Source organism: Enhydra lutris, unplaced genomic scaffold (genome assembly GCF_002288905.1).
Source record: "Enhydra lutris kenyoni isolate GAN:26980312 unplaced genomic scaffold, ASM228890v2 scaffoldscaffold51, whole genome shotgun sequence".
Lineage (NCBI taxonomy): Eukaryota > Metazoa > Chordata > Mammalia > Carnivora > Mustelidae > Enhydra > Enhydra lutris.
Genome location: NW_019154135.1, coordinates 10400901 through 10423678, shown reverse-complemented (window position 1 = coordinate 10423678; position 22778 = coordinate 10400901). Strand labels below are relative to the sequence as shown.

Genomic DNA, 22778 nt, shown 5'->3' with positions numbered 1-22778 from the left:
CCGGTGAGAACACGTAGCAAATTTCAAATGGGCAATACATTCGGACTACCCGTAGCTACCACCTGTCCCTCGGGTCTCAGAACTTACTGATCTCGAAACTGAGGGTTTGTATCCTTTGACCAGCACCCCCCGACTTCCCCACCTGCAGCCCCCGGTGAGCACGGCACTGCTGTTTCTGTCAGAAAATTCCATATATAAGTGAGAGCCTGCGGTATCTGCATTCCCGTGTCTGGCTTATTTCTCGGAGCATAATATCTCCAGTTACGTCCAGGTGGTCGAAAATGGCAGGATTTCCACTTAAGGCTGAGTCATATTTAATTGTAGCTATGCCACATTTTCTTTATCTGTTGATCCAACATCAAACATTTCTGTTGTTTCCGTATCTTGGCTGTGGTGAATGATGCTGCGGTGGACACGGGGTGCAGGAACTCTTGAGACGGTGATTTTATTTCCTTTGCATGATCACGGGATCCTGTGGTAGTTCTGCTTTAAATTGTTCGGGAACCTCTGTACCATTTTCCACAGTGGCCACACCCGTTTACATTCTGGCCCACAGTGGAGAAGAGTTCCCTTTAATCTTTCCTTTTTTAAAATCACTTTCCTTTTTTTGTTTTGTTTGGTTTAACAATGGCCGTCTTAGTAGGTGCGAGGTGGCATCTCATTGGGGTTGTGATTTGCACTTCCCTGACTATGAGTGATGCACAGCACCTTTTCACATACACGTCTTCCTTAGACAAATGCCTGTTCAGGCCCCTGCCAGTTTTTTGTTTGGGTGATTTGTTTGTGTGTTTTTGCTGTCGAGTCCCATATGTTCCTCACGCATCTCAGATACTGACCCTTATTGGGTTATATGCTTTGCGACTGCCTCTCCCATTCTGTAGGTTGCCTTCCATTTTGTTGATTATTTCCTTGACTCTGTAGAAGCTTCTTAACTTGATATGGTACCACTTGTTTTTGTTTTTGTTTTGTTTTTTTCTGTGCTTTTAGTGTCCCATCCAAGAAATCCATGTCAAGGAGCTTTTTCCTCTAAGTTTCCTTTTAGGAGTTTTATGGTTTCAGATTTTATGTTTAATGAAGTCTTTAATCCACTTTGAGTTGATTTTTGTGTATGGTGTAAGGTAGGGGTTCTTCCATTCGTATGTGGAAATCAGTTCTCCAAGCCGTTTGTGGAAGAGATTTTCCTTCCCCACTCTGGGCTCTTGGCACTTTGTAGAAGAGTAGTCTCACATACATACACCTACCTACCTACCTATCTATATCTCATATCTATATATTCATATCTATTTCATATCTATATACCTATTAATGAAATCTTTTTAAAAAGAATGAACAAATATATTTTTTAAAGATTTTATTTATTTATTTGACAGACAGAGATCACAAGTAGGCAGAGAGGAAGACAAAGAGAGGTGGGGAAACAGGATCCCCGCTGAGTCCGATGTGGGACTCAATCCCAGGACCCTGAGATCATGACCGGAGCCAAAGGCATAGACTTAACCCACTGAGCCACCCAGGAGCCCCAAGAATGAACAAATACGAAGATAAAAATGTTTATCATTTGGTATAGTCAATCTTGAGTTAATTGAGTAAAGTTTTACCATTCTTTGTTTAAACTTGTCCTGAAAATAAATTATATTTTTATATCAGTTTCCATGCCTGAGACCAAACGAAAACAGCTTCTCAATAAGCAACCAAGTGCCATCTGCTTGCTTAACTGTGGCACACAGAGGGGTTTTTTTTTCTGTTTTAAAAATTTTTTAACACAGAAAATGATTGTGCATAAATATTTAAGAATAGATTTACATGTGCCATAACACTTAATAAACTAGAGATACAATTAATATTCATTCTGTTCTTCTATTAATTTAACAGAAAACAGAACGAAGGGAGAGGCCCTCTCTTCCTTACAGGGAACTCGTCCAATATCTGCAAGTAGAAGGAGGAACATAGCTTGCTGGATATTTCTTTCTGTTCTGTAAGGCCTGTCCCCCAGCCCCACCTCATCTCATAACGTTTGCACATATGTTACAGCAATAAAAAGCCAGTGAGGAAAAGAGAAAGGAAAACATTGTTCTTTCGTAGCAATAAGCCACCACTGTCTTCATTTCTGTGTTCTCTTCTATTCTTTTCCCAAGTACATCATGTCGTTCAGACTTCCACTGTAATGGTTGGATACAACAGTGTAGCTGGGGAGGGAGAGTGACAGACAGACAGATGTGTGTCTTCCCCACCACCAGGTTTCAGTTGGGGAGATGAATATGGGACCCTTCTTGAAATGCCTGTTCCAGAAGCATGGGGAAAACTATCTAAAGGAATCTGATTATTCTAATTCCTAAAAGGGAATTAAGGCAATTTTTAAGCAAGATTTATGTATTTTTCTCGTCTGAATTCTCCTGAGACTTGTCCTCTCTGAAGCAGCAGCCCACCCAAGGCTGAGTCATCCCTATCCCTGGACCTGTAGGAGGGATGAGGGCTCCTTTCGCCCCCTCCCCCACCGCTCTGTCACTGGGGGTGTCTCTCCCCCAGTCTGTCCTCTGAGACCGAGAACCCAAGACGAGATCAGAAACCGAAACTCAGGGGCGCCTGGGGGCTCAGTGGGTTAAAGCCTCTGCCTTCGGCTCAGGTGATGGTCTCAGGGTCCTGGGATCGAGCCCCGCATCGGGCTCTCTGCTCAGTGGGGAGCCTGCATCCTCCTCTCTCTCTGCCTGCCCCTCTGCCTACTTGTAATCTCTAAAAAAAAAAAAAAAAGAAAAGAAACTCAGGAAGAGACTTCTTTGACCAAACCAATGAAAGTACAACCTCTAACGAGTCAAATAAAGACAAAGATGGGAAGCATTAACCTACAAAATTACATTAACCTACAAAAAAAAGGGGGGGGGCATAAAGAGGATATAACAGTGGTGGGGCTGAGTTTACAATATTAAAGAATCCATTGTACACATGTGAGGTTTAATACATAATTGATCATTTAATTAATAAAATATGAAAGTCTCAAAGACGTGAAGTATTTGGGGATTTACTAAAAATGCCGCAAAAGGAGAAGTGAAACGTTGGAACAATCTTAAAAGCTTAGAAGAAATTGAAATGATTATTAAATAATTTAGTTTCAGGAGCGTTTATGTGGTGACTTTTTGAAAGCTTTTAAGAAGTAGATAATATGTCTCTAGCTGGAGTGGCGTCCGGGTGACTCAGCCGGTTAAGTGTCCGACTCTTGGTTTCTGCTCAGGTCATGATCTTATAAAAGGAGAGCAAGTTTCTCAATTACATTTCATAAGATTAGGATGATTCTACCACAACCAAATTTAAAAAAAGATAGCTCTGGGGCGCCTGGGTGGCTCAGTGGGTTAAAGCCTCTGCCTTCGGCTCAGGTCATGATCCCAGGGTCCTGGGATCGAGCCCCGCATCGGGCTCTCTGCTCAGCGGGGAGCCTGCTTCCTCCTTTCTCTCTGCCTGTCTCTCAGCCTACTTGTGATCTCTATCTGTCAAATGAATAAATAAAAAAATCTTTAAAAAAAAAAAGATAGCTCTGTAAGAAAGCTACAGAAAAAGCCAACTTACTTATATGGATAGGACAGTAAATTAAATATAAGCAAAACACATCCTAAAAGATAGTCATTCTAGAAACGATAAGATTGGTTCTAAAACATTTTAAACACAAGGAATGTCTGTTTCAACTCAAGCTTGCTTAAAGAGTGAGACGCCAAGAGACACTCCTGAGACTGAACACCTGTTCGGACACCATTTTATCTGGAAATTCTTCTACCAAGTCTAGGAATACACGAAACCCGAGTAGCAGTTACATTACTGGGGGCGAAAAGGATCATTTTCCACTAGCTTTCAATTATTCAATTAAACAGCCTAAAATAAAGTACTGGGCAGCTAACATACTTCATAATGGAGTTCAGTCATTTTTCCCGGCAAACGACACAATGTGGAATTTTGTGTAACAGCCAAGAACAGTGACAGTGGAGGAGAGACTCTCGTTCCTGGCGTGAGGAAGTTCAGGGACGACCAGAGGCCCCTTGGGTGTCGCATGGACAGGTGGAGAGGTCAGGCGAGTGGAAGCTGGGCAGAGGGAGGGAGCACCGGGGGCTGGGGGCTGTTGGGGTCTGAGGCCACCAGGCTGGGTGAAAGCCAAGTGCGCCCTGGCCGCCACCACGCAGCCCCAGAAGAGGGGACCCTGGCAAATTGCGTTTGCATTCTGTTTACTGAGATTGTCTGTGGGGCTCTGAGTCCCTTTCAGTAAAAGCCCTTGAATATTCAGACACGAAGAATATTCATATCAGAAGGGGTTGCTTCTCCGTATCAGCCCAACCTCTACAATGATAATGTCTCCTGGTGGCCGTAAACCCTCAGCTAAAATGCCTCCCGGTGTGGAGGCTTTGACCTCAAAGGGATTTTTCCTCCGGTATTTCATAAGTACCCTCTTCAGTATGTGTACAGCCTAATTTTAGATTTCATCTTTCTGACAAAATGTCTATACTCATTCTTTAGGTAATATGACGAGTCGTGTCCCATAGGAATGGCACCCTGTTTGAAATTCATCTTTCTGTTCAGGTTTTCTGATCGTTGGTCTGTACTGCTCCTCGCGGGCCACACTTTCCGCTGCTTCCTTCAGCTTCCCTTCCTCGCTTTTAATGGAAGACACTCAGCTTGTCCCTTACCTCACCATCGCAGGACCCCATGAGACTTTCTGCTTCCTATCTCGTGGGTCCTTTTTTGGTTTTGTGTTTTTTCCTTGGCTTTCAACCCGTGCGGTTTGCTTTTATCCCTTCGGTGTCTTTTAAATGTATCTTATGTAGGTTCCCGTTGGAGTTTCTGGAACATTCTGAGAGTACATGAGGCAGAGTCTTTCTCTGGGTGGTCTGTGTGGCCCCCTTGCTTGTGGACCCCAGAAGGCTGAACTTCCTCTGTGTCTTCCGCAGATTCTGCCTTGACTCCTGATTGACTTTTAGGAGGGATTTAACAGGATGTTCCTTTTGTATCCAATTCACCATTTTCTCGTGTGCTGTAGGTTTTATTTTTCCATAAAATGGCACGAGCTAGGTAGAGGGACTCAACCCTTCCTGTCGTTGGCACGTGGGATTGTTCAAACCAAACCATGTGGGGTTCAGGCCTGGCCCAGCCCAGCCGCACACACTGGCAGCTCCAGACCGGACTCCGTGAAGGGAAAAATGGGCATCTTGCTTTCCTGCGTCTTTGCAAACATGTTTATTTCTTTGTTTCTTTTCTGAGAGCCTGTTGTCAAACCCTCAGCAGGGCACCCTGAGATGCCCTTTTTTCTTCTTATCCTCCTGCATGCAGTCCTGGTCTGCCTAACGGGGGACCACCCTTGTTTCACTTTTCCTTATTTATACATGATAATTAGGGGTTAATCTATTTTGTCAGCTCGGTAGCTGTGGTTCAGTGGGTAACCGAACGTTCTAAGTTTAGTTCTTGCTAGGTAAGTTTAGGTATTGGGCTCTAAAGGTGTGGTTCTAGTACGTTCTATTCTACTAGAAATATAAGGGTTTTCCCACCCTCTTTCATAACTTGCTGGTCAGGTTTGGTCCTGACCAACGTCCCTCAGCCCTTGTGGGCCCTCTGTGCAAAGGGGTTGCTGCAAATGCTGGGCCCTGGGAGGCCTGGCCATAGTGGGATCTGTGTTCCAGCACAGCCCCAGTCCCAGGGGGTTCAGAGGCTGAGCCCCGACACCTGTGTGGCAGGGGGGAGGCCTGGTGGGAGTGTGCACACAGACCAGGCACTGCCTGTGGCCATCAGAGTGGGCCCTGCTGAGGACACGAGACGTCCATGGCAAGTCTCTTCCAGTTCCACTGGTACAGCCCTCGTTTTGGGGTGACACGGGCTCACTTCATGATGACCTCAGATGTGTTTGTCTCCCATGACTGCTTAGGTGTGTCCATGGCCCTGAAAAGGGTCATTTCCTGGTCTGCCCCACGTCCATGGGGTTTGCAGGATGCCACATAGGGTCCGTGTTGAAGGCTGACCTGATGACATGGCATTGGACAGAGCTGGGTGCCATGAGAAGAGTCAGGTGACGATGCTGGTGTTATCCCGTGTGCTTGAAGGGTCTGTGCCCCGTGTGTAGGGACAGCGGGAAGTTTAGCACAACAAGAGGAGAGGGCCAGCAGTCAAGACGAACAAATGAAGGAGGACGTCACAGGTGCGAGGACCAAGGATGACAAAGTGAGCAAACAAGGAGGCGGCGCAGGGGAGTGGCCTGGGCAGAACTCTGGGGGCACACAGGGATCTCCCTGCATTCCCTCTCTGGTCCCCTCCTCTTCAGGGCTCCCACAGATGGCTTTCCAAGGTGACCAGTAAACTTTTGTTGGAGGGAAAAGTGCATATTGGAAAGGACTGGCAGGCCTAACTAACATGGCTTTTAAATTTCCCATTTGAATTCCAGAAGCCTTTGCTGGTCCTCAGCAACAGCACAGACGTGTCCCCGTGTTTCACCGTCATTCACACTTGTGATTTTGAAACAGGGAGGCCATCTGGCACGGTAGAAGGCATCCAAAAGTTCAAGGGACAAGGACACATTTTGCAAAAGAAAGTCTAATGTCTAATCTCACCTCTACTGTATTGGTATTTTGAGGCTTCCGTCCTCCCATCTGTAGGTCAGGGGGGTCTGAACACGAGAGTTCCAGGTCTGATGTTTGACATCCTAAACCTCAGCCTTCCCACCTTCAGTTAACACCCCATGTTCCCATGGGAACATACGGAGGCAAGACAAAGAGAGGGCATGAAGAACCACATACGTGTGCGGTGTTGATTATCCTACTAATGGTGGGGCAAATGTATTTACTACAAACTTGGAAATTGTATTCCCATATACATTATATTTTTACTTAAGCAGATAGAGCACACATGCAAACTTGTACTTAATTTGCTAAAGACCCGATAGCAGGAGGACAAAAGAGCTTCCTTCAAACCAGGGTCGTGGGGCACCTGTTAAGCCTCTGCCTTCGGCTCAGGTCATGAACCCAGGGTCCTAGGATCGAGCCGCACATCGGGCTCCCTGCTCATCGGGGAGTCTGCTTCTCCCTCTGCCTGCTGCTCCCCCTGCTTGTATGCATTCTCTCTCTCTCTCATAAATAAATAAATAAATAAATAAATAAAATAAAAATAAGAAAACAGGGACGTATATGGTTCCTGCAGAAAGGAACTCACACAGGAGATCCCTAAGTTAGACGAACATTCCGTTTCATGGTTGACAATAAATCAGTGCATCCCCGAAGGTTTATATGACGTTAGCGTCTTCACGATGTCTACAGGTGATCGTCCCACCTTACAGGGCTACCTAGGGTCTGTTCCTCACTTGAGAACGGTCAGTCCAGTAGGCTTTGACAACAAAATTATAAGCCCATGCTCTCCTCTCAGCCAGGACAAAATAGGGCGGATGAAGAGAACCCCATTCAAGGTCACGCTAAGGGCAGGATAGTGTAGACCCACATTTAAACCCAAAACAAACACATAAAATGGTTTGGAGACATCGGAGAGCAAGTGCCCTTGGTCTTCCTGGGACAACGGTGCTGGGTCAGATGTCCCACTGGGACATCTTTGGGCTGAGCTGTGGGGTGAGAGATGGTGTTGGGGCAGCCAGGGCAGCTGGAAACCGAGAGGGAAGCTCTGCTGGAGAAGAGGGAGCCACCGGGAAGCGAGGCTGAAATTCTTCACGGAACTTCCCTTCCACGCACTTACGGGACCTGAGGCCGCTCGCGTGCAGGGCAAGGCCCGTGGAGCCCAAGCAGAAAGCAATGGGGTGGCTGGGACCGGAGTAGAGATCTCTCTGGGAATTGCTGTGCTTAGGACAGAGATGACGTCCCGGGGCCCTCCGAGTCAGAGAGACCCTAGCAAACATCCGGGGCTTTCAACCGAGATTGCCCCAGGAGAGTGGGGAGACGGTCGGACCCACCCCAACAAGGCCAGCCGTCTACTCTCAGCCGGGTCCGGTACTCCTCACGTCCCCTGCCAAAGGCGTCATCCCAGCCTTACAGTCTGCCTTCATATTTCCTAAAAACAGCCAGGCAGGCCAAGAAATAAGACCAGATGACTAGAGAAACACAAAATAGAAAATAAGAAATAGACACATAGGTTATCAAGATACGGTAAATACCACACAGGGTTGTTTTTTGGGGTTTTGTTTTGTTTTTTGTTTTTGTTTTCCTTAAAACTCTGTTAAGATGCTCAAGGAACACAGAAGAGCTGGAGAATTTCCCAGAGAACTGGACTGCACTGAGAAAGTCATAAAACTGACAAATGCAGGAAGAAATCCAGGATTCTGGGGAAGGGTTTGCCCAAGAGCTGAGGCGGAGCAGAGAGCACGGTCGTGATCTGGAAAGCGCTTCTGTGGAAAATAGGTGAAGCAGCCCGAGAAACAAGAGGAAAACAGAAGGAACGTAAAGGATTTCTAGAAAGACGGAAGGTCTGACGCAGGACTGACCGAGCTGCAGAAGCAATAATGACAGGGACAGAATGGAACGGGACGAACCTGAAGAGGCGTTGGCCCAGGAAGTCCAACCAGAGTCACAAGTCGCTGAAACCCAAAGCACGAAAAACCCAGAGAAATCCGCAGCAAGACGGAGACTAAAAACGCGGAAAACCAGAGGACACGAAAGTCTCAGGAGCGAGCAGAAGGACGACAGGCTGTCTTCGGGGGAACAAAGCCCCGTCCAGGCCGGCTGTCAGCAACGATGCTGGAGAAGTCTAGGAGAAGAGCATCACCCTTCGGAAGTGAAAGGCTCCATCTCCAGTCCTTCGGGAAACACCGCAGAAGAGGAAAGCGGAGAGTGTCTTTTGCCAGCAGACGTGAGCTACTGAAGTCGCTCCAAGGAGCGTGTCAGGCAGCAGGAAAAGGAACAAGCTCAGAGAAGAGATCAAAAGGAATAAAAGTGCTTGATTAATCCACAAGAAGACAGCAAAGGGAGAAGAGGCGATGAAAACAGCTGGGACAAATAGAAAGTAAATCCCAAGACCATAGACTGAAGCCCAAATGTATTCGGCATTGCATCAAATAAAAATGAAGCAAGTGTGACTAAAAGATTAAACGCAGAGCCTTTCTTACCCCAGATTTTTCTTTTAAGAGATACTTTAACAATAGGGTCATAAAAATGTTGAAAATAAATACAGGTCAAGACAGACCCTGTAATGTAGCCAACGGGAGCAGTTGGGTCTACATGATATCAGATAATTTAGATTTTACGGCAAGAAGCATCCCTAGAGACCAATGAAAACATGAACACACCACTGATCTAAATATACATGTACCTAATGGCATAGCCTTAAAATAGGTTAAAAAATTGAGATAACTGAAAGGAGAGACAAGAATCCCGTAATTATAATAGGGAATTTTATTCACAGTCATGTGTCAGAAACAGGACCCATCCGCATATGTGAAGACTTCTTACAAATAAATAAAATCTGGATGACCCAATGGAAAATAAAGACAAAAGACTTGGATGTCACACTGTGAAAGGGAACAACGAATCATTAGTGATCAGGGAAATGCAAATTAAAACCACCATCTAGAGGTGCCTGGGTGGCTCAGTCTGTTAAGGGTGGGTGGGACTCTTGGTTTCAGTTCAGGTCATGATCTCAGGGTCCTGAGATCCAGCCCCTCCAGGGCACCAGGCCGTGCGTGAAGCCTGCTTCAGATTCTCCCTCTCTCCCTCTCTCACCGACCCTCTCCCTGCTCGTACTCTCTCTCCCTTCCCTGAAAATAATAAAGAAATAAATGTTTTAAAATTTTTTAAAAAACACAATCCAATATTTTGACACATGCACTTGATCTGATAAAATACAATAAAAACTAACAATGTCAGGTGTGGCCAAGGACCTGAATGAACTAAAATTATGACATACTAACTCTGGGGGACTAAAGTGTTACAGTCGCTTTGAGAAAACATGTATGCATGGGTTTCTACCAGGGCTGAAAGGTCGCATACCCCCACGTGACCCGAGTGCCCCACTCTGGCGGGGGGAGCGCAGACTAGAATCAAGTCTCAGAATGTATGTAGCAGCTTGTATCCCCTAACAGCTAGGATAGTACTCTAGCCCGCCACTCAGAAATTTGGAAGTCAGACCTCTATCAATAATAGGAAGGATAGACAGATTATAGAATATTCAGAAAATGGAACACAAATGAGCTAAAGACGCATGATGGCGGGAACGTGGCATCGAGAAGAGCTCCTGCCGCAGACGGGTCTGTGCACGGTTCTATTCCTACGAAGTGCAGACACCTGTGAGGTCTGCGGCTCGCTGGGGCCGGGGCACAGGGGGATGCTCAGGTCGCAGTCCTGTCCCCATCCTCGGTTCGTGTGGCAGGTTCATGGATGTGTTGACTGGGGGAAAATTCACCCAGCTTACGACTAAATATTTGTGCATTTTTTCTGGAAAATAAAATGATTGCGTTAAAAATGTCCCAGTAACAAGGCGTGCAGCGTGCTTGAATTAGGAAACATTTCGGGGGCGTGTGGGCTGTGGGATGGACCCGCACACCAGCTTGCCTGCTGGAGAGCTGGCCTGTGCTGCCCCCCCGTGTCTACCTGTGGGCTCTGCGGTGCTGTGCAGGGTTTGGGGTGGGGGGAGACGTCCCCTCCCTGCGCTTATTCTTACCGCTCCCTCATCAGACACCACTCTGCAGAATAAAAATGCCCATCAGAATAGGAGTGACCGTTTGTGCACAAAGGCCTCCACGGTCAGCTGAGTTTTGACCAAGCTCACACGTGAGCCCGTCCTCCAAGGCTCTCAGCGCAGATCCGGCAGTGAAGATGCCCGTCGGGTCTGCAGGGCACAGACCCCACGAGGCCTGCCGCGGGTGATTTGACAGTGGGGACTTCTTCCCAACTGCAGGCCTTTCACCATGTGTCAGAACTTTGGGAAATGCTTCTTTCAGGTCTCATTACTTAACTAAGGCGTTTTCAGAGAATGCGTCACTTAAACGGAAGGACTTTTTTTGGCTTCTTGAATTTCGGTGCAGGCTGGGGGTCAGAGGGTTAACTGCACCAGTTTGGAAGGATGGGGTAAGATGACCCAGGATTACCTATTCCTCAGTTCCAGGAATCGGAATAAGGGGTTTCTCCCAGGAAGCTGAAGGGAACATCAGCTCCCAGGAGTGGAAAGGTGGGACATCGCGACTTCATCCGCTCACTCCCAGGAGCTGCCCAGAGGACGTATTTTCCTCCGGCAGAGTAGCTTTCTTAGAAGAAGGTCCGTTTTACAGAAATCAAACCTATTTCCTTTCCGTGCACAATTTAGTGCCATTTTAAATTTATCCTTATTTTAATTGTCCTGCTGCTGCTTCCTGGTTAAACGATGATCTTGTACTAGATCCTTCCCTGAAGAACATGTGCGCACACGTACGCACACACATACGAACAGGTACTTGGTTATTTCATTTGACTTGGCCGGGAGATGAGAAGCCACATTAGGAAAACAGTATTTCCTTTCTGAGACCAGTGCCCTGCCAGGCTACCATATCTGCCAGGTGCACGACAAGGAAATTGAAACCATCGTTTCCCCTGTAAATACCAGCAGAGGGATTTCATATTCAGAAGTCAGATTTATGGGTAGGGAGTGTGACTCACAATAGGGTAGAGAGAACATCATTGTTTCAAGCCAAGGAACCGGTGTGAAGTTCGGCATACTTGGAAATTATTCTTATATTAATGTCACGGTTCCCAGGGAGCGGATGCCAGTAATCTGGTGCCTCAGATAACATGAGCTGCCCTGAGCCAGTGCTGGCCCCGCCGGGCACCTACACCATGTGGATTTCTGCTCCAGTTCCCTGTCATTCTCGGGAGCAGGGCTGTGCCTCAGTGTTTAGTCTTTGATGGAAGAGAAGGAGATATGCCTCCAGACACCTGTGTAGCTGTGCCTTCATTAACACCAGGTCGTCTTGCTGCATACCACTGCTTGTAAAGATTCAAGCACATCGGCAACTTGTCCATCAGCCTGGACGTGTTAGTTTCATTTTAGTTAGGTCAGTTCATGACTTAATTCTAGAACTGTAACCCGATTGTGCACAAACTGAGCTCCATCCCAGACCCTGGGATCGTGGCTCCTGCCCGCCGGGACTCCCCATCAGGGAAAGCACCCGTCGTGGCCATGGAGGTTGTCACTGTGGAGGGAGTTTCCAGCGGAGACACACACAGGTGCAGCCAGGGCAGTGGCTCATTAGAAAAGTCCCAGCAGGTGCAGCTGGATTTGGAATTTGTAAGCTCAGCCTCATGCCCTGAGCTGAGTACACACTGAGGGAACACACCTGTCATGGGCTACTTCGGTACCTCGGGAGATGCAGTGTGGAGGACCCTGCTGGGAGGAGAGACGCTCCTTCCCGTGGACGGCTGTCCATGGTCAGACCTCCGTTCACCACGCGCGGACTGCTACAAGCTCTCCTGATGCCGTGCATCAGGCTCGTCCAGCCGCATCTGGGTCCTGATGGTACAGATGACAGCTTTCATAATGCGAGCCCTCTGCCCTGACATCAGATTAGCACAGAGAAGTTTGATGTAGCCATGCCTGCCAGCTGTCCCTTTGGACTACTGTCCCAGAGGCAAGAAAAGCCTTCTATACTGTGTTCATTTTGAAATCGGCCATCTTTAGCCAGAAGGTCCTCTCCGAACAACCAGGCCAGATGAACATAACGTATTGTAGCCGTAATTAATTAGGAGCCGTGAGACTTGACTGATAGTTGTTCTAAATCTCGTTTTCTATATTTGTAAAATTGTTCTCTATGCTTCCTGTTTATGCTAAAGTAGCATATAAATATGAAAGTTAAATAGTATAATGAGATTAATTAATAAAGTTTAAAACCTATTTCTATTCCCATATTTACTAATGAAGTAAACTGTCTGGAGTTTTATTTGCCGCTAAATGGCTAAAGTGGCCAGAATCTATTTTTATACATCAGGATTCTCTTCAATAATTTATCTTTTAATTTTACCAACTTTTACCAACTTAGCAGAAGCAGAAGTTGGTGGCTTTTTGTTTTTCCCTCAAGATTCTTAGTAGTTCTTGAGTTATAATTCTGTAAAACTAAGTGTTTCATGAAAAGGGAAAATACAGCCCATCCACACCTGTGAGACAGCAGCTAATGCAGTACCGGAGGGGAAACGGATGAAACTGAATGCTGACACTACAAAAGAGGAAAATTCTCAAATCAATTAAGTCACCACTTCAAGAAACCAGAGAAAGAAAAGCCAAATAAACCAAAAGTAGCAGCAAGATGAAAATAGTAAAGATAAGAAAAAAGTCAATAAAATTGAAAACAGAAGATCACTAGAGAAATGTCAATGAACAAAAAATTGGTTCTTTGAAAAGATCCATGAAGTTGATAAACCTCTAGCAAAATGAAGGACTTTGGTGGGGGGAGAAGGTGCAAATTACTAACAGGAATAAAACAAGATACACCACTCTACACCCAACAGAAATGAAAGGAGGGACAAAGAAATACTATCAGCAGCTCCACATGCATGAATTTCACAACCAGAGGATAAGTGCCAATTCTTTGAAAAATAAAAACAATGCCAACTCGTCCAAATGGGAAATAGATAATTTATATGAAAACTATTAGGGAAATTGAATTCATAATTTTAAAACTTCCCTCAAAACCCTAATGGTTTCACTGGGGAATAATAGCAAGTATTTAAAGAATTAATATGACCTCAATGCAATGTCTTCCAACAACAGAGGAAGACGGAACTCTTTCCAATCCATTCTATGAAGCCGGTGTTATTCTGATACCAAAACCAGGTAAAGACAAGTGAAAAAGACAGTTTTTTAAAAGTACAAATCAATATCCTGCATAAATATAAATAAAATTTCTTACTACAATATTAACAAAATACACCAATATACAAAAAGAATTTTATGCTGTGACCAAGTTGGGATTTATTTTAGGTATGCAAGATTTGTTCAGTCTTCAAAAATCAGTCATTGTGGTTTCCAGTTCATCAGAGAAGTAAGGTCACAGGGCAAACTGCTCCCGCTAAATCCGGAGACACAGACAGATACAAAGAAGCCAATTTAGCAGAGCAGGAACCTCCATGGGAACCAGTGCTGGGCTAAGAAAACCCAAATTATAGTTGATGAAGACCCAACTTGTAATTGACAAGTTGCTGGAGGTTCAGTTGGTTGGTGAGTCTGAGAGTCAGAAACTCCAACAGGACCTAGTCATGGAGGGTTCCACTAATTTTGTGAGTTTTGATGTCTTAGGGAAGGGAGAAGGAGGAAATACCCATTTTGAAATTGTTCAGAGCATTCTGTTCCTTCAGGAGAAACTATTTGACAGAGTCTAACTGACCTGGGGTACAGGACATAGCCAACCCTATCTCGCCCTAGCCTTCCACATGGGAGAATGGAAGTACCCAATTCCAGCCCAATCTAGCCAACCTGGACAGCCAAAGTGGGTGTAGGGATAAGAAACATTTGTGAGGTTCACAGTCCAGAGTCAATGGCTTGGGAAAAAACTGAGATGGAGTCATAGGCTGGAGAATGCTTCCTCTCCCCCACACCTTACCACCATGCTACTACACTTCTATTCACAGGGCTTCCTTTTATCCAATATATTATGTCTTTAACTATCAAAAAAATTTTTTAAAATTATAAGGCATACTAAAAGGCCATAAAGATGAGACGAGCAAGCATCAGAACCAGAGTCAGATAATGTCATGTTGGAATTCTCAAACTAGGATTTTATTTTTACTCTTTTTCAAGATTGATTTATTTCGAAGAGAGGGGGTGGGGAAGGGCAAAGGGAAACAGAGAGGGAGGGAAGCAGACTTCCTGCTGAGCATGGAGCCCAATGTGGGGCTCGATCTCATGAGCGCAAGATCATGGCTTGAGCTGAGACCAAGATTTGGCCACTTTACTGACTGAGCCATCCAGGTGCCCCTCAAACCAGGATTTTAAAATAACTATGATTAATGGGGAGCTTGGGTAGCTCAGTGGGTCAAGCTTCTACCTTTGGCTCAGGTCATGATTCCGGGGTCCTGGGATCGAGCCCCGCATAGGGCTCTCTGCTCAGCAGAAGGTCTGCTTCTCTTCCACTCTCTCTCTCTGCCTGCCTTTCTGCCTACTTGTGATCTCTCTCTGTCAAATAATAAATAAATAAATAATTAAAAAGTAACTATGATTAATATGTTAAATGTTCTACTGGAAATAGACAACAAACAAGAATGGATGGGTAAGTTGAGTGATGGAAGCTCTAAGAAAGAACCAAAAATAAATTTCAGAATGCTAGAGAAATATCAAAAGCACCGACAAAAATGAAGAATGCCTTTGTTGGCTGATCAGCAAACTATGCAAAAACCATGGAACAGCTACAGAAGGTATAATGTATGCATAATGGAAATCCCAGAGAGGGGAGACACATAAAAAAGAACAGAAGCAATATTTGAGTCAATGACTGAGAATTCCCCCCAAATTAATCTTATACACACCAACCTATGGATCTAGGAAGCTCAAAGAACACCATGCAGAATAAGTGCCCAAAAGAACCCCCAAACAAACAAACAAACAAACAAAAAAACAACAACAACAACCAAAAAACCCTACACCTAGGCATACCATAGTCAAACTTCAGAAAATTAAAGATAAGGAAAGACTCTTAAGAGAAACAGAGGCCAAAGCACCTCACCCATAGAGGAGCAAATACAGGGATCATGTCCGACTTGTCTTTGGAAACCACTGAAGCAAATAGTGTATATTAAAATATTTTCATATTGAAAGAATTCTATACCCTACAAAAATATCCTTGAAAACTGAAAGAGAAATAAAGACTTTCTCAGACTAACAAAAATTAAGGGAGCTTTCTGCCAGTGGACCTCCCTTGCAAGAAATGTTAAGAGAAGCTCTTTAGAGAGAAAGAGAAGGTAAGATGCAGGCACTTGGATCTACATAAATGAAGAGCATCAGAGAATGAATAAGGAAAGGTAGGAAAAAAAAACTTTTATTTTTCTTAATCTTTTTCTTTTTTTTTTTTAAAGAGAGAGAGTGTGCATGCAGTGGGGAGGGACAGAAGGAGAGGGAGAGAGAATCTTAAGCAGGCCCCATGACCAGCATGGAGCCCAACTCGGGGCTGGACGTAGCGCTTAATCTCATGACCCTGAGATTGTGATCTGAGCCAAAGTCAAGAGTTGGACACTTATCTGACTAAGCCACCCAGATGCCCCTTATTTTTCTTATCCTTCAGTGATCTAACAGATAATAGTTCATTCAAAATGACACTATTAACCATAGATCCAGTTACATATGCTGAGACATAGTTGGATAGATACCTTTATTTATGCTTATGAATAAGTGAAATTAATAATAATATAGCTGCAATAGCTGGGAGGGAGGGATTGGTATTATTTGTTATTTGTCATTATTCACACTATTCTTAAAGCTCAATAGTATTATTTGAAAGTGGGCTTGGATTACTTAAAAAAAAAAGGTGCAACATATGTTTAAGAAGGAGAGAAAATCTGATCCTATAAAGTGCTAAGTTAAATCAGAAAAGGCAGAAAGAGAAGGAAATAAAAATAAGAACAAAGAATAAAAGCACCAGGTAGAAAAGAGTAAAAAATACAGTAGCTAGAAATCCAATTATATCAATGATCACTTTATTTGTTTCAAAGATTTATTTTATTTTAGAGAGAGGGTGCATTAGTGTGCACAAGTCGGGGGAGGGAAAGAGGAAGAGAATCTTCAAGCAGACTCCCCAACTGAGCATGGAACCTCACATGGGGCTCACTCTCATGACCCTGAGATCATGACTGGAGCCCAAACCAAGAGTTGGATCCTGAACTGACTGAGCCACCTAGGCACCCCTCAATAATCACTCCAAATGTTAATGGCCTAAGAGACAGAAGTAGAGCAGATCAGAACGTAAGATCCAGCTATGTATATGTATTGTCTTTGAGAAACCCACTTTAAATATAAAACATATATATATTAAAAAGTAAGTGGATGGAGAAAAATAAATCATTCTAACACTAACAAAAAGAAAGCAGAAGTAGCTGTATTTTTTTTAAAGATTTTATTTATTATTTATTTGACAGAGATCACAAGCAGGCAGAGAGGCAGGCAGAGAGAGAGGAAGGGAAGAAGGCTCCCCACCGAGCAGAGAGCCCGATGCGGTGCTTGATCCAAGGACCCTGGGATCATGACCTGAGCCGAAGGCAGAGGCTTTAACCCACTGAGCCACCCAGGCGCCCCCAGAAGTAGCTGTATTAATTTGAGTAGACTTCAAAGCAAAGAAGCATATCCAAGATAAAGGAGGTAATTACATAATGATAAATGGGTCAGTTTTCCAAGAAGATATAATAACCCTCAACATGTATTCTTCAACAACAGAGTTTCAGAGTACAAGAGGCAAAAACTGATGGAACTGCAAGAAGAAACACATGAATTCACTATTACAGTGGGAGACTTCAACATCTCTTATTGGAAATGGACAGATCCAGGAGGCAAAAAATGAGTAAGGACGTAGTTGAACACAGTACCATCAATCAACTGAATATAGTTGATATCTATTGGCTACTTTACCCAACAATGGCACAATACACATAGTTCTCAAGTTCCCATGGCATATTTACCAAGATGGAGCTCAACCTGGGCCATAAAACACACTGTGTCACATGTAAAGGAACAGAAATCATACAGTGTCTGCTCTCCGACCACAATGGAATTAAATCAGAAATCAATAAGAGAAAGATATCTGAAAAATCCACAGATACTTGGAGGGGCACAACAGCCTTCCAAAAAAACACACCAATCAAAAAAGGAGTCCCAAGAGAAATTTTAAACATTTTAAAATTTTTAAAACTTTTTGAACTTCATTAAAATGAAAACACAATGATCAGAATTTGTGGGATGAAGCAAAAGTGCAGATTGGAGGGATACTTAAGGCATTGAATGTATATATTAGAAAACAAGAAAGTACTGAAATCAGTTTGAACTCCCATCTAAGAAACATTGAAAGAGAAAAGCAAATTAAATCCAAAGGAAGCAGAACAAAAAATAATAATAAAAATTTGAGCAGAAATCAATTACATTCAAAATGAGAAACAGAGAAAGTCAAACAGACCAAGAGTTGGTTCTTTGAAAAAAAAAAAAAAAACAATAGAATTGAGATGCCTCTAACCAGGCTAACTAGGGGAAGAAGAGAGAGGACACAAACCACTAATACCATGAAATAGGGGACATCACTCCAGATCCTACAGACGTTAGAAGGGTAACAGGGGAATACTAGGAACAATTCTGTGCCTACAAGTTTGACAACCCACATGAAATGACAGTTGTTGGTATTGGCAAAAGAATACATAACCAGGTCGATAAACAGAATTGAGAACCCAAAAATAAATCCAAATACACAGAGTGACCTGATCTTGAAGTAAACACAGTATCATGAAGAAAAGATGATCTTTTTAACAAATGGTGGTAGAATAATTAGGCATCCACATGCATAAACATATAACCATATGGTATTTGCCTTTCTCTGAATGACTTATTTCCCTTAGCGTAATACTTTCTAGGTCCATCCATGTCGTTACAAGTGGCATGATCTCATTCTTTCTTATGGCTGAATAATATTCCAGTGCATATATATTCCACACCTTCTTTATCCATTCACCTATCAATGGACTTTTAGGTTGCTTCCATAGCTTGGCGATTGTAAATAATGTTGCTACAACATGGGGGTGCATGTACACTTTCAAGTTAGTGTTTTTTGTTTTGAAGTAAATACCCAGTAGCGGGACTGTTGGCTTATATAATATTTCTATTTTTCATTTTTTGAGGAACTTCCATACTGTTTTCCACTGGGGCTGACCCCAGTTGCATTCCCACCGACAGTGCATGAGGGTTTCCACCTCTCTACATCTCCACCAGCACTTGTTATTTCTTGTTTTTTGTTTGTTTATCTCCACCAGCACTTGTTATTTCTTGTTTTTTGTTTGTTTGTTTTGTTGTTGGGTTGGGGTTTTTTTTGCCATTCTGACAGGTGTGAGGTGATAGCTCATTGTGGTTTTGATTTGCATTTCCCTGATGATGAGTGATGTGGAGCCCCTTTGCATATGTCTGTCGGCCATCCAGACGCCTTCTTTGGGAAAGTGTCTATCCGGGTCCTCTGCCCTTCTGTAAATGAGGCTATTAAAGCTCAAAACAATGAAATTACTTAGTCAAAGATCACATAACTATTAAGCAGAGGTATCACATTTGAATCCAGATTTTTCTGGAGAGGAGACCTGTAAGGACCTACACCCACAAGTACAGGATTTCTGGACAGTTGTGTCTTCTATGTGTGTCCTCTGTGTGAAGAGCACACTGAGAGATATTAGGGAAAATGAGAAAGAGATTGTGTCCTTAAACTCTGCAAAAGAAACAAACGGAAATAAAGAAGCATGCTAAAGACAGCTAGAGGGAATGTAGATTTTACAGGTGTTTCACGTGCCAGGTGGCATAGTGTGGACAAAGTGGGTCCTGCCTGGAGCAGCTGCCATGCCACTGTTGGGCTCTCACCTTGGACAGAGAGCTGAGGAAGCCAGCCTGGGGCATGGAGGTCGGGAGGAGCCCCAAGTGGGTTGTGCGGGAACGTGCAGAGATGGAGGATCTCACGTTGGCTGACTGAGTGGGCAAGGGTCTGTATTTAAAATACTGTAATTCACCAAAACTGATGGAGGAGAGGGTCTTGACCACACCTGGTAAGGCTGGAAATACAGAACCAGCACTCGAGACAGAGGAGTGGAGCCACAATTTGGATTCATCCCCAGAGGGATGATTGTGAACGCTTCAAGGTCTCCAATGGAGAAACATTAAGTCAAGGGCTGAATCCTAGAGCAGTGTCTGAGTAGGAAGGGCCGAGGGCAAGAAGAAGCCAGAGCCCTGGCAGGGAGAAGGGGCTGTGAATACTGGGGTACAGGTTCCAGAGGATGACATCGACCCCTGGGCTAATGTGAAAAGCAGTAGCCACGAAACCATGAGTTTTTCTGCTTAGAATGATAAGAGCCAGTTTTTATCCTGGAGCTTGTTGGGATTAGTTTATTACAAAAACAAAAACTTGCAGGCGAATGTTTCTCATCTCTTTTATGTCTGGGAACATCACAATTAAACATATTTTGGTAGTGAGCATGTTATCAAAGACTACAGATGCAGAGAAGGGAGAATGAGACTGACTCAGTGTTGAAGTTCAAAGCTGGGGGTGGGGTGCCTTATTTAGGCCCCAGCAAGTACTCATGTGTCCATTTTAGAGGGAGGTCCGGAGGTAGAGCAGATCTGGAAGCCTGTGGAAGGTACAGGCCTGGTCAGTGCTAAATGGTGCTTTCTGAAGGGGCTCCCAGACCGGCAGCGGGAGCAGCACGTAGCACGTGGGAACGTGTCACCAAAGCTTGTTCTCCAGTCCCATCCCACACGGAATGAGTCAGAGCTGTGGGGTTGGGACCAGCAGCCAGTGTTTGAAGAGCCCCCTGGGGGCCGATGTCCAAACACCGGCTCTGAGAGGTGCGGCAGTTACACGGAGCTTACTATGACTCCAAGAAGTTTGCTTATTTAAACTTCCTCCTGTAAAGGTGCCATGAAGAATAAGGCTGGTTGTTTTTGAAAGTCACAGTTAATTAACTTTTTTCTGTGATTCCTTAGAATTAATTAAATCAAATGATTGCAGATTGGACTTCTGTAGAAGGCCCCCGAATGGAACAGTTAGTGAAAATCACAGTATGGCCTCTCAAAAAATTGAAATAACATCAGTTTCATTTCAGGACAAATGTGGGAGTGCCTCATATCATTTAAGTTGTCACTTTGCCACTATCATTCATAGGAGAGGGAATAAAACATACTGTAAAGCTGGCTACCTAATTAAATGCATTACGTATTCATGCACACTGCTAATATAAACGCTTTTCTGCATTGCAGGCCCAAACTGCTTTGCGGAGACGGCGGTCATCCCAGCTGGGAGAGAAGTCAAGACTGACGAGTGCACCATCTGTCACTGCACTTACGAGGAGGGCACGTGGAGGATCGAGAGGCAGGCCATGTGCACGAGGCACGAGTGCCGGCAGATGTAGACCTGGGACCGCAAACAAAAACATAAACAAAAAAAAAGTTTTTCTAGAACATTTTACTGATGGGAACATTCTAGCTGATGACTGGGGAATAGCATTCAAGAGGAGAAGACTTTTGATGAGGACGATGGATCATGGTTGGTACTTTTGCGTTTCTTGCTAACAGTTACTGCAAAAGAAGGAAATGGGTATATTTCCAAACGTCCACAAGAACTTTGGGCATAAACCCCCCTCTCTAAATAAATGTGCTATTTTCACAGTAAGTACACCGAAGTACACTATTCTATATTAAATGTATTTCTATAATCCCTCTATTAGAGAGCTTCTATAAATGTTTTCTATAGATACAGATTAAAAATGCCGTGTTGTCAGCCGTGCTCACTGTGTACCTGCATATCGTCTTCAGTTCCCGATTCTCTCATGTGAGCTTTTAAGTGGTGGCTGGTTTCTGCTTCACATCTTGGAACAGTGCGCCCATCGATGGGCCATAAGACAACGAAATACTGAAATCCTGCCCCCCACCCCGTTCTGTCTCGTTACAGAGACAGACCTCGTGTCTGTCCTTACAAGATCCGGTCTCCTTTGCCTCCCTCTCACGATGACTCCCTGCTTTGCTCACCTCTGTTCTCAGTCATTTGGGAGAGGAAGGTACAAAGTTAACCGGCACGCACTTTTTCTGTGTATTCGAGGCTCCCGTGTTGGGGGCCAGAGATGGACACAAGCATAGGGCTCATTCTCACGCACATTACTTTCTCTTGCGGGCATGCCTTCAGTCATCTCGCAAGCCAAGCGACAGGGCAGGACGGACAGTTTGCCGTACCATCCTACCAGGCTGAAGCGCGCAGTGAAATAGGGGGGTTTCTTGAGTCTGGAGCGGAGTGGAGGAAAACCCAAGCCCCAGGCAGTCTCCACCTGGAATCCAGACGCAGTGCAGGGATCCCACCTGTCCACTCAGTGGATGTGTGTTTCTTACCAGAATGATCAACTCCCCTCTGTAAAGGGCAGCGTAGACTGTGAAAGATCGCCCTGTATTAGGCGTCCTTCCTGAGCACAGAGAGGCGCGTCCCAGCCAGTTTGTGAACACAGCGCCGAGGCCCACATGTGCTCAGCTACTTTTGTGTGGTTACCTGTAATCCCAAACGGATTTTGCCTCTCCTCATTTGGACAGGGAGCAGGAGAAGCCACTGCAGATCCCGATCCTTGAGCAATGTGTATATCAGAATATCTCTGCCTTTAGCAATCACACTGACCCCCGGCACACTGCTGGGGAAGGCGACCAGTGTTAATATAATGGTTGTCATTATCTGAATCTTTAAAGGTTTTTTTTTCCTCCATATTTTTATTTACTCCAAAATTTTGAATTAAGCACCAATTAGGTACAAATCATTTGATGACAAAAAAAAAGAGAGAATAAAGCATGGTTTCTTGTCTTCATGGGCTTTTGGCCCTAGACCTAACACGAGTAAGAAATTATAGTGCATTGTGGCAGGAGGTCAATTCAAGGTCAGCAAAGGAAAGTTGGAAAACTTTCCTGAAAAGAGCAGAGAATACCAAAATATCATGCAGTATCTAAGAAACCCCTTCAATCATTAAAGGTTAACTAATGAAGAAAAATGGATATATTTGTCATTATTGAAAATATGAACCACTATGTACCTTAAAAAATGTACAGCCAGCACTAACTGAAGCCTCAAGAACTTTACATATGCTTACGTTTAATTTGAACCTTGTTTACCA

General features: G+C 44.3%; 1 protein-coding gene across 1 annotated transcript in view; it reads left to right on the top strand.

Moving 5' to 3' along the window:
* LOC111157084 (von Willebrand factor C domain containing 2) overlaps positions 1–21300 on the top strand; it is a 101360-nt gene extending 80060 nt beyond the window's left edge. The window contains exon 3 of the mRNA XM_022518310.1: positions 20893–21300. Within this exon, the coding sequence (XP_022374018.1) occupies positions 20893–21044 (152 nt within the window). The 3' untranslated portion in view covers positions 21045–21300. The remainder of the gene's footprint in view (positions 1–20892) is intronic.
* The last annotated feature ends 1478 nt before the right edge of the window (positions 21301–22778 follow it).